At 36.1% G+C, this 12,846-nt stretch overlaps 1 protein-coding gene across 1 annotated transcript in view; it reads right to left on the reverse strand.

The window, feature by feature from the left end:
- LOC123535111 (ubiquitin carboxyl-terminal hydrolase 32-like) overlaps positions 1 to 11,259 on the reverse strand; it is a 110,539-nt gene extending 99,280 nt beyond the window's left edge. The window contains exons 1-2 of the mRNA XM_053518970.1: positions 11,126 to 11,259; positions 2,299 to 2,426 (exon numbers count right to left, since the gene is read on the reverse strand). Of these exons, the coding sequence (XP_053374945.1) occupies positions 2,299 to 2,426; positions 11,126 to 11,183 (186 nt within the window). The 5' untranslated portion in view covers positions 11,184 to 11,259. The remainder of the gene's footprint in view (positions 1 to 2,298; positions 2,427 to 11,125) is intronic.
- Positions 11,260 to 12,846: the final 1,587 nt, after the last annotated feature.

The raw sequence follows: 12,846 nt of genomic DNA on the forward strand, positions 1-12,846 counted from the left end.
ATTAAACAGCATATAAAACATGTATATCATTCTACAAAACCATTGTCAATTTACTCACATGTATTGAATTTCAGAAAGGGACTGCACGAAGAAGCCACTCTTCTGGACAGTTCAGCGCCTTTAAAAACTCACCATTTTTAAAAAGCTGTTACATGTCTTTGTTCTGATGCATTTGCAACAATGTACCAAAAATTTAAACTTAACATAACTAGCTAAAACTTCGTTTTTTGACAATTGTTACATTTATTTCTTTACAAATGGCATTCTTTTTAAAGGGGGACAACTCCTTTAGAATATTTCAAGTATCCAATTCTATGGGATAGAACAGTAAGTTGTTTGTCCAGATGTTGTTCGTTTACTAATAATTTCTGCTGTTTTGTGACATACTGCTAAAACTTAAGATAAAACCATCATGACTATTACCCAATGTATGGAAGCTAGCCTTAAGATAACATACACAGAACAAGAGGACCATGATGGTCCTGAATCGCTCACCTATCTCCACATGACCCAGTGTTCAACTGAGTATGACATCGTTATTTCTATTATTTGACATAGTGACCTAGTTTTTGAGCACATGTGACCTAGATATCATCAAGATAAAAAATTCTGACCAATTTTCATGAAGATCCATTGAAAAATATGGCCTCTAGAGAGGTCACAAGGTTTTTCTATTATTTGACCTAATGACCTAGTTTTTGAAGGCACGTGACCCACTTTTAAACTTGACCTAGATATCATCAAGGTGAACATTCTCACCAATTTTCATGAAGATCTCGTGAAAAATATGGCCTCTAGAGAGGTCACAAGGTTTTTCTATTTTTCGACCTACTGACCTAGTTTTTGACCGCACATGACCCAGTTATGAACCTGACCTAGATATCATCAAGCTGAACATTCTCACCAATTTTCATGAAGATCCATTGAGAAATATGGCCTCTAGAGAGGTCACAAGGTTTTTTTATATTTTTAGACCTACTGACCTAGTTTTTGACCCCACGTGACCCAGTTTCGAATCTGACTTAGATATCATCAAGATGAACATTCTGACCAATATTCATGAAGATCTCATGAAAAATATGGCCTCTAGAGAGGTCACAAGGTTTTTCTATTTTTAGATCTACTGACCTAGTTTTTAACCCCACGTGACCCAGTTTCGAACTTGACCTAGATATCTTCAAGGTAAACATTCTGACCAATTTTCATGAAGATCCATTGAAAAATATCGCCTCTAGAGAGGTCACAAGGTTTTCCTATTTTTAGCCCTACTGACCTAGTTTTTGACCGCAAATGACCCAGTTTCGAACTTGACCTAGATATCATCAAGGTAAACATTCTGACCAATTTTCATGAAGATCCATTGAGAAATATGGCCACTAGAGAGGTCACAAGGTTTTTCTATTTTTAGATCTACTGACCTAGTTTTTGACCCCACATGACCCAGTTTCGAACTTGACCTAGATATCATCAAGGTGAACATTCTGACCAATATTCATGAAGATCTCATGAAAAATATGGCCTCTAGAGAGGTCACAAGGTTTTTCTATTTTTAGATCTACTGACCTAGTTTTTAACCCCACGTGACCCAGTTTCGCACTTGACCTAGATATCATCAAGATGAACATTCTGACCAATTTTCATGAAGATGCATTGAGAAATATGGCCTCTAGAGAGGTCACAAGGTTTTTCTATTTTTAGACCTAATGACCTAGTTTTTGACCCTACGTGACCCAGTTTCGAACTTGACCTAGATATCATCAAGATAAACATTCTGACCAATATTCATGAAGATCTCATGAAAAATATGGCCTCTAGAGAGGTCACAAGGTTTTTCTATTTTTAGACCTACTGACCTAGTTTTTGATGGCACGTGACCCAGTTTCGAACTTGACCTAGATATCATCAAGATGAACATTCTGACCAACTTTCATAAAGATCCCATGAAAAATGTGACCTCTAGAGTGGTCACAAGCAAAAGTTTACGGACGCACGGACGCACGGACGACGACGGACACCGCGCGATCACAAAAGCTCACCTTGTCACTTTGTCACAGTTTGTGACAGGTGAGCTAAAAACAATTAAGAAACTTTTCTTCGATACTGACATTATAAACAAATTTTGTGCTCCCTGAAAGTACACTCCCACATACATTGTGTAAAACTTGTTTAAATCTTGAACAAACAAACAAAACCAATTGTTTCCTCAATATGATGAAGGATCTACTTCATACTGAAACATATTCACTGTAGAATAGAAAGTTAAATAAATGACTGTACAACATATAGAAGTGATCAAACCTGGGCAATTTTGGGGGGTACTCCATCCCACAGCACTTCACGCATGAACACTGTCTCTGTCATAAATCCACTGAGGGCAGAAACCCTTTTAAAGGCATCTTTCAACCGCTTCAGCTCTACATCTGTCACTGAAAATATTTACAGGTCTTAAATGGTTACTTTCCACCTTGTATATTTAGCCATTACAAACTAAAGAGACTGGTATCCAAATATTAGTAAAAATGACCTTTCTTTAAAATTGAAGTCTGGTAATAACATGAGTTTTTGTACCTATACTATTGTTAGAAAATTCTACATCAAGAAAAAAAACATGTCTGAGTTGGGAATTGAGCGCAGGTTGCCTTTGCAATAAAAACTTTCCTACCATCTTGACCAGTACACTACAGAAGAATTCATATTTAACAACCACTGAAATGACAAAAATGCCATTTTCAAGGGCAGATAACTCTTTTTCAATACTGGTGACCTATGACTTTTATTGCATATTTTTGTTTCTTAGTTGATTGTCCTTCAATATCTAAAGTTTGAAGAAATTCTATCTTTGGGAACAATTTCGCCCATCTCATATACAGGAATTCTAGCGTATGTCTTTAACAGGTTCTGAAGATATTTGGAAATAGCTTTTATACTGACAGTCACTGTGACCTTGACCTTTGACCCACTGACCTCAAAATCAATAACTACATCCACTGCTCATAGGCAATGTGCCTGCTAAGTTTGAAGATCTTTGAGGTTCTTACGACATTGAGCAGGAACGTTTTTATACTAGCAGTCACTGTAACTTGACCTTTGACCCTGTGACTTCAAAATCATTAACAACTGATCATTTTACACTTATTTGTGTTCACTTATTCTTAAAACTTGATAGATTTTCAATTGAAAGTATTTTCATAATTTGATTTTCCTATCCTGGTTACCCACAGTGTTATTTTAGCATAAATATAAACTTAATAACTATGTTCTGCCTAAGGAATAATATGGCAATAAACACTACTGTATTCAATTTGTCAAAGATTTGCATTGACAAGTATATATTTTGCCAACATTCATTAGAAAGCAAGTTTATGAAAATTTTTACCTCTCTTTGCCTATCTCTGTTGCGCAATGAAGAGACAGATTAACAAGAGCTCTGTCAAGCGAGACAATAATTATGCCTGACGGGTTATATCAGAGGACGGAAGCAAAATTAAAAGAAACTAGAAAATGCTTTTGTAAAAAAAGCGCATGTCTCCCCCAATGCAAAGTCCTATAGGCAAGAAGTCAATAGGGGTCAGGAGCGAAAGTCAAAGAGACACTGATGGTTGGCTGCAATACTATAGGGATCATCTACTTGGCATGTCCAGTCATCCCGCTAAATTTCAACACTCCTGGCCTAGTGGTTCTCAAGTCACTGTTCAGGCTCCTGTGACCTTGACCTTTGATTAAGTGACCTCAAAATAAATAGGGGTCATCTACTGTGCATGTCCAATCATCCTATTAAGTTTCAACATTGTAGGTCAAGTGGTTCTCAAGTTATTTCCAAAAAATGATTTTACATGAACAGGCCACTGTGACCTTGACCTTTAATAGACTGACCCCAAAATCAATAAGGGTCATCTACTCTGCATGTTCAATCATCCTATGAAGTTTCAACATTCTGGGTCAAGTGGTTCTCAAGTTATTGATCGGAACTGGTTATCAATGTTCAGGCCTCTGTGACCTTGACCTTTAACGGAGTGACCCCAAAAACAATAGGATTCATTTAATCTGCATGAACAATCATCCTATGAAGTTTCAACATTCTGGGTCAAGAGGTTCTCAAGTTATTGATTGGAAATGGTTTTCCATGTTCAGGCCCCTGTGGCCTTGACCTTTATCAGAGTGACCCTAAAATCGTTAGGGGTCATCTACTCTGCATGACCAATCATCCTATGAAGTTTCATCATTCTGGGTCAAGTGGTTCTCAAGTTACTGACCGGAAATGGTTTTCAATGTTCAGGCCCCTGTGACCTTGACCTTTCACAGAGTGACCCCAAAATCGTTAGGGGTCATCTACTCTGCATGACCAATCATCCTATTAAGTTTCAACATGTTGGGTCAAGTGGTTCTCAAGTTACTGACCGGAAATGGTCTTCAATGTTCAGGCCCCTGTGACCTTGACCTTTAATGGAGTGACCCCAAAATCGATAGGGGTCATCTACTTTGCATGTCCAATCATCCTATGAAGTTTCAACATTCTGGGTCAAGTGGTTCTCAAGTTATTGATCGGAAATGGTTTTCCATGTTCAGGCCCCTGTGACCTTGACTTTTGAGGGAAAAGGGCCCCCAAAAATCAATAGGGGTCATTTCTTTCATGACCAATCTTCCTATAATTTTTAACTTTCGGGGTAAAGTGGTTCTTATTATTGATGGGAAAAGGGTTTTTAAATTTTTGGGCCCTGTGCCTTGACCTTGAGGAGGGGGGACCCCAAATCAATGGGGGTCTTACTCTTCATGGCCTCACCCTTGAAGTTTCAACATTCGGGGTAAAGTGGTTTCTGTTATTGATCGGAAAGGGTTTTTTAATGTTCAGGCCCCTGTGCCCCTTGACCTTTGAGGGAAAGTACCAAAAAACAATAGGGGTCGTCTATTCCGCACCCCTACCCCCCTATGAAGTTTGAAGGTTCTATAAAAGGGTTTCCCCAGTTTGCTGGAAATGAATGTGACGTACGGGGAGGGACAGGCCAAAAACAATTGTCCCGGGGGAGAGACAAAAAAAACATTCTTTTGGTGGGGTGTAAGGGGGGGAAGAAGGTAGTGTGTGCATAGTCGTGACAGGTACTACATGTAAATGGTAAAAAAAACCATTGATTTTTTTTTTTCTTTTGCAAGGGGGGGGGGGGGGGGGGGGGGTTTTAATTGTACGGGTTGTAAGCAGTTTGTTTGCAGTTGCACTTTTCTCACCCCCCTGCCTTATTCCAATTTTCAAGTCAATAATTTTAACATCGTTTTAAGTTTGCTTGGACAGTAATTGAGAGTTTTTGCCATGCGTGACCTTTGCCTTTGACCTACCACACGGGTTCATGCACTCTGCCATCGTTGTACCCCCTACATACTTCCCAAAGTTTGAAGTAATACCTTGAATGGTAAAAATTTTCCAGAACGAAATATATGGCGATTTGATTTTTCGAGCTCACTTTGTGCCCTTTTCCCAATAATCTACAGACCAGGTTCATATTTCGCACATCATTATACCACCTACCTACATGCTAAGTCAAAGCCAAACTTAAATGTTTAATAATTATGTTCTGGGCTAAAATAAATGGACAGATTTGATCTTGAGTTTAATTTGTGACCCTGACCCTTTTCCCAGTTTCAAGTGCTGTTTGCTCGCAACCCTTCATCACCCCCCTCCCACTGCTTGCGTCAGTACTTTCAGGTTTTATTTTTTGCCCCCGGACATTAAATATGAGGGTTTTTTGATTTTTTTAGCTAAAATTTTTTACTTTGACCATCGGCCAGTTCAAGTGCTTGCACACCGTCTCATCGCCCCCTACTATATCCCAATTTTAAATCAATACCTTTTATGGTTATAAATTTGCTCTGGCCAAAAAAATTTATGTTAGATGGACGGACACCCCACAACCCCATACTAATATGTCCATTTTTCCCAAAAAACGGTGATAAAAACAAAAATTTCCAAAAGGGTTTCCATTTTTTAAATAGCCCCCTTTTTAAATGCTTTTTAATTTCAAAGGGAGGTAATGATAAAACAGGGCTTTTCTAGGTTTTTTTTTTTTGTTTTTTTTTTTAAAAAGGCTCCTGGTCAAATAGGGAATTTTTCAACTTATGTTTACATTTAGTTTGTTTTAACCCACTTCAACTGAATTTTCAGAAAGTGGAGTGCGTGTTTCCCCAGTGAAAAAGATGGGTCAAAAAAAAATAGACTTTTGATTGTAAGGGTTTAAAGTTTTATCTTTCAACAATTTTTTAGGTACTTTATTTAAAAAAATTTTACTTATTTATGCATTTTTAAGCTTTTTACTTACAAAACAACAATTTTCTTGCAAAAATCATGTTTTTAAATTTTGAAAGGTGCAGACGGTCAGTTACAAAAAAAAGAAACAAGGGGTTTTTTTTTCCAAAACTTTTTGTGGGTTTTCATCGGGAACAAAATTACTATATTATGAAAGAATTTTTCTATGAATAATCGAAAATGCCTGTTGGAATTTTTTTCTTTGGTTTTTTAAATTTTTTTCTTCAATTTGGGGAAAAATAAGATATTTCGCATTAAAAAGGGGCCGATTTCCCCCGGGACACGGCGGAAAAACCCTAGGCGGTCAACTACATTTGTAATTTGAAGCATTTAAAAAATTTGGGGAAATTTTTTTTTACGTGAAATTTTCCCTTGGGAAAAACACCAAAATATGAAATAGTGGAGAAATTTTCCGATTCTGTTGCAAATATGAGTTTAAATTCAAAAAAAACTTAAAGTAACAAAAGGTGATTCAATTCCTCAATGATTTAAACCAGTTACCTATGTATGTACTTTACATGATTAACATTTACAGCATCTGCACAGCAATATGCGCAAGTGTAAAAACCCAGTAACTTTACATGACTGTGACGTAATTTACCCCCCCTTTATTTGGTCCTTCAAATTTTTTGACAGCCCAAAAAAATTTTAAAACAATCGGCCGTCAAATTTTTTTTCTAGAAAAAGCCAAGTAAAATTTCATAAAAATAATAAAAAAAAAAAATTTCCCAAAATGGGGATCTTAAACTCTATGTAATGGGTTTTCTGTTTTTAAAAAAAAAACAAGAGCTTGGGAGTAAAACACTTGACATACGACTTTTAACAGCCTTTCATTGAATGATCAAAAACTCGAAAACTAATATATCTACATTTTTAATGTGTTGAAATGTTTTTTTTTCATAAAACCGGGGCGTTGGGTTGCCCCGGGGGGTCCGGTTTGACCCGAAAAAATCGGAAAAAACTCTTTTTGACCCGCATAAATTACGCCACGTGCGTCGGTTTGACTCGCGGTAATTTTTTTTTGGGTTAAAAGTCCGATTTTCTGCCCCCTGTAAATCAAAATCCCAGTGAATTTATTTTGTTCGCCCCCAAAAGCGGAAATATGGAGTAGGGGAGGTGTATGTTAATTAGCTACCGACAGATGTCATCACGCACCCCCCAAATACTGATTATCTCGGGGTTTTTATTTTTCAATATGCCTTGTTTATCAAAAGTGTTTATTGATCAATGTGTAAAATTAATTGTAAAACTGCAGCCTTAGATTAAGTTTTTTTGTCCACTTTTTAAATTTTTTGTTGCCATACGATTACATGACCGGTCGGCCGTCACGGTTTTATGCAAATTTATTATCATTCCCGAGCTTTTTTTGGGGCCCAAAACAATTAAATAAGCAGAAATTTGTAGTGGTAATGAAAAATGAAATTTAAAACAGTTTTTTTTCAAAATTTCAAATGTTACTTTCTTTTTCCGTTTTTTGTCCTCTTTTTCGAGACCCCATTTTGGATTTTTTTTTATATTTCTTAAAAGAGTTTTAGTAAATCTGAAAAAAAAGCAATAAAACGTCTGCATTTAAGAGAAAATATGTACTGTTTCCAAAGCAGTCTTATTTAGAAGAATTTTTCTGAGAAAAAAATCATGCAAAGCACCAAACCCCCACTTTTCGGCAATGTGAAAAAAAGACAACTAAATAGAATTGCTTAAGAAAAAAAATTTTTATGACTAATGTATTGTTTTGGATAAAAATCTGTGGGAGTTGCATTAATAAAAAGTAACTGTAGCTTGCCATGAAATTATTTTGACTCTTAAAAATTTAGGCTGAAGGTCATGACTCTTGAGTTTTAGAAGCTACCGAAAGCCCTGAAGACATCTAAAATTACTAAAAACTTAAACTAATGTCGCATTCATAATTGTTGATTTATTTTAATTTTTTTATGTCTGAAGTTATAAGAAAAATTTGAACCTTTTGTTCAAAATAGGGGATCACTTTTGCCAATAGGGGGTTGTCACTATTTTTTTCATTTTTTAAAACCCTTTAAAAATGTTTTTTTCTGACAAAAAAGACTCTGGTTTAGAAATAAAAAAATTTCAGGTAGAAAATTAATGAGAATCATAGTTTACATTTCAAAAAGGAGATATAAGTAAAAGAATATACGTAGTTTTCACGTCCTTTACTTTTATTTTTACATAATTGCATCAACTATATTTAAAACTAAAACAAAATACGATCATGAACCTATTTTTTTATCTAAATTTGCCATTCAAATGATACAACTCAAATCAAATGGCGTGTTATATAAAGTAAAAATTTTTTGGTCTGTGAATTGGTTGTCCCATTAGCTCGTTGGTAGAGCTCGACTTTTAAACAGAAGGTCGCAGGGTTTAAGTCCTGATCGGGCTGCACATTTTTCTCTCCTTTTATTGGTGCCGTGGTGTGGGGACTAGCCTTGGAATCCCAGAGTAGGGGTTTAACAATGGCGGGTTAGTCAAAAGAATCTGGGTTTTTTCTTTGAAAGAAAGAAGGAGGGGGGACTGTAGCAGGTGTTTAATGTATTTATTGGGCTGTGTATTTTGGGTTTTCGATTTGCCGTTGGTAGAGCATTTATTGCAAGAGAAGGTCCAGGTTCGAGTCCCTTTTCGGGCGCACATTTTCCCCTCCTATTAACAAGCATTTATTTTGTTTTTTTGAGCAGAATAAAAAACCTTTTGGGTTATTCTGAAATGGGTGACCCTCTATCGGTTGAATGGTCCCTCTGCTTTATGGCCTTTTTTCAATCAAAAATTTTAAAAAAAAAATCCCAGATGGGAAATGTGTGTTTTACTCTTTAAAATGGGACCAAATTTGTGTGGTTTTTCTAAGAAACTGTGAGGTATGCAAAAAATTCTACTTTTTAAGAATTCCGAGTGCTAAAAATCCAAGTCAGGGAAACTGGTTTCGGTTATCTACTTTGGAAAACCCCATTAGATTAAATCCCGCTTTATTTGTCTAGAATGCTTGGTAGTCTATAACTGGATACTTTCAAAGGGGATTTTCACTTAATTTTAAGTGATTCTATTGGAGCAGTGATTTTTTTTGCCTTTTGGGGGAAAAGGCCGGTACCGGGTTTAATTTGGGAAAAAAAGACGGTGTTTTTAACCCAAATTGGGGAAATTTTTGCGGAAATTTTTATCAAATTGGGAATTTTTGCAATATCAAAAACATCATTTTTAAAACCCCCTTCTTCCCTTTTTTTCCTGTAAAAATCATCCCTAAACATAAGAATGGTTAAAAGATTTATAGTGAAATGTCCCTTTTCATATTCTTAAAATGTCAACTGTTGGCTGTCGATCCCTGTAAGAGGGGTCTGACCCTCTGTCAGAGTAACATAAGTTTTTGAAACTCGATGTATTGACTCTTCAGTGTAAAAATTTTAAGGGTCAAAATCGATTTTCAAGAGTCAAGGGTCGACTCAACCTATACGGGAAAGCTTCAAAATAAAGCTGCTTTTGCAACGTGTTTTAATTTTTCTTAATGCAGCTTTGTTTGGCTTTTTATTTTGATTGTATAGTAAATTTTGTAAAAAAATGGAAAAGTCCCCAAAATTAAGGTCGCGAAAAAGGGTGACAAATTGTAAAAAGAAATTTAACGTTTTGGGGCCAAACAAAGCCCAGGCAATGTAATAAATTGCTATAGCCTAACGGTTTTACCAGTTTCGTAAAGTATCGAGGACACAAAATGTGATTTTTTAAATTATCCAATTTTGGGAGTTATTTTAAATTGGCAAGACATATTACAATACAACATAAGCTGTATACCCTAATTAAAAAATGGTACAAAAACCCTACGTAAGCTGCATTTTTTATCAAATTAAATTTTACACATTTATAATAACACCGTGATAATGACACAGCATTGTGCTAAAACAAACCCCCAAAATGATCACGTTCGTCGGGCCGTGGGATGATTGACATCATCATAGTAATTAACATACGACGCTCCGTTCCTGCTATACTTCCGCCCTGCCGGGAAACAGTATCAATTGAAATTCTCTGGGGTTTTGATTGACAAGGGCAGGACTTTTGAATTGGACACATCAAAAAAATTTTTCCGGAGTCAAAACCCACCAAGGCTTAATGAGCGGGTCAAAAAGGTTTTTTCGGTTTTGCGTTTTGTAATTTATCGATACAATCTTTGTCTGGGTCATTTTTTGGGGAAATTTTTTAATGGATTGGTTTTAAAAAGTTCTTACCGGACCTTTATAAAAAGGAAAAAAAATCCTGGGCGTGTCCTTATTTTCGAGCTACTGTATAAAAGTTGAAAAAGGGGCATAATTTTTTTTTAATGCAAAATAGAGTTTAAACCCCACAGTGGGACTTTTAGTAGACGTGAACAAGGTGAAGTTTCAATCCATTCCCATCAAATCTAATGGCCTTGCGAAATGTCACTGAAATAAATAACCAGCTATTTATGTTGGTAAAAATTTCTATAAAAACCTTGGAATAAAAAAATTTTTAAAAAAAAAGTTTATATGTTGCGTTTGCCCCACTCAAAAGAAATTTTATCTTATCTACTTTTCTTTTCAAAACGTTTTCATGCTGAAATTTTTTTCAGATGCCAAAAGCTAATGAATTATCCGATCCCAGTCACAAGGCAAATATTCATTATATGCTCATTTGGAAACTGCACTGTGACACTAATAACACCATTAAAAAATAAGAGGTTAACACAATGTAAAGCAGTTTTTTACAGTTTGCATCGAATTAATTTTATTTTTCAGGAAGTTTGACATCGTCTGACAGAAAAAAACATTTTATTGTAAAAAATAAAGTTCTCTGCAGTTTGGCATTTAATTTTACCTCGTTTCAAAGCTTCTTCTTGTGTTATATATGACAATTTTGAATCCTTTCCACCCATGATCGCTGACTACATTACAAAATTCACAAAATTACATTGAAAATTCTAAAATAAACATTGCAAAATTATTCCTGAGTCCCCATTTAAAATCACGCGACGTTACATTTTCCGCGAGAATGCAGGGGGAAAAAAACCAGTTTAATACCGTCTGTCCCGTGGGGACGCGGTAACAAGCTGAACTTTTTTCAGATTCGGTCTTTATAACTTGATGGATGCGCTACGCAAAACAAAAATGCGTCATTTAAAAGTTGGTGGCATATTTTCCCACGAGTAGCTAGGTAGCATTACAAAAATTTTGTAAACTTTCCGGGGTTTGTGTGTATTTTTTCTAAAAAAGATAATGGAAAGGGGTAGATTTCTCGGGGCAAGGGCACCACAAAAACGCCCCAGAGCCACCGTTTTCAAAGTAGGCCCCAACAAAAAGAAGTTAACGGAAAATATTTCAGAGGGGTTTCTTTAAAAAACCCAAAAAGTACTTATAATTTTTGAAAAAAAAGATAGATGGGGAGGAAGGGGTAAGGGCTAGAAAAGGGGGTGGGGTGGGGGAGGGGGTAAACCACAGTAGTACAGACATTCATGTACCAAAGACAAACACACACACAACTAAATAATATAGATAAACAGAAAAGTAAGATATAAGAACACTGTATGGCACCGCCCTATTAAGACACACAAGCACACATATAGGCAGGAAAACACAACAATCGGGCACCGCCTTAGGATTACGGCAGCCAAAATTAAGGTGAGCACGATAACTTACACATAATAAATGGGGGAAGGGATGCCAAAACAAGGGAGCGAAATTGCAAGGGGAAAGGATTGGGGCGATAGGGGAAGTGGGGAGAAAGAGGAAAGAAACGAAAGAAACACTAACAACAAACAAGACAACACACGCAACACAAAATACAAGACTGAAAACAAGTTGAAAATAGGGGCACCGCCTTGGAACGGTCAGTAACCTATACAAAGGAAACTGGTGGTTTAAACGCGTTCAGGCATGCCAACCTCGCACTTACCATATTTTCAACAAGTCAGACAACACAATGTAAATAAAATCCCCAATGAGAAAGTCTCTAACATTAGCGATAAAATACCTGATCATATCAAGTAAAACATACAATTAAGGTAAATCTAAAGTATAATTACACTAATATACTCAACAACTTGTCTGAAGTCAGAGCACCAAGAGCCTAACTTTTAAGGGCACGACTAACAAAGCTGCAAGACAAAATTCCACTTCCTCCGTCCGTTTTATGAACGAATTAGGAGAAAATCATCATGGAGTCTTGCACTTTATTAATCATCGCACCATCATATAGGAAAGCGTAGCGATTAACTGTAGAGGGGTCACTCACCAAACATGCACTGTGCTTCACGATTTTCGCATCGTATCCTCTTCTGATAAACTTTTTAACACATTTTACAAATATCTGATTAAACTAAGGACTATGTTTAACTTTCCGAATTTTATAAACTACATCTCCATAGTATTCCGGGTGTGTTAGTCCAAGTTTTAAAAGTGTTTTTAGGTTAGTATTATATTTTTCTAACTGTTCGGATGATCTGTAGTAAAATTTACTGAAAGCTTTCCGTAGCTTATGATAACGGTAACACTGTTGTAATGATATTTTGGTGATATGAAGATTTCTATCATTAACTTTGA

This window comes from Mercenaria mercenaria, chromosome 12 (genome assembly GCF_021730395.1).
Source record: "Mercenaria mercenaria strain notata chromosome 12, MADL_Memer_1, whole genome shotgun sequence".
Lineage (NCBI taxonomy): Eukaryota > Metazoa > Mollusca > Bivalvia > Venerida > Veneridae > Mercenaria > Mercenaria mercenaria.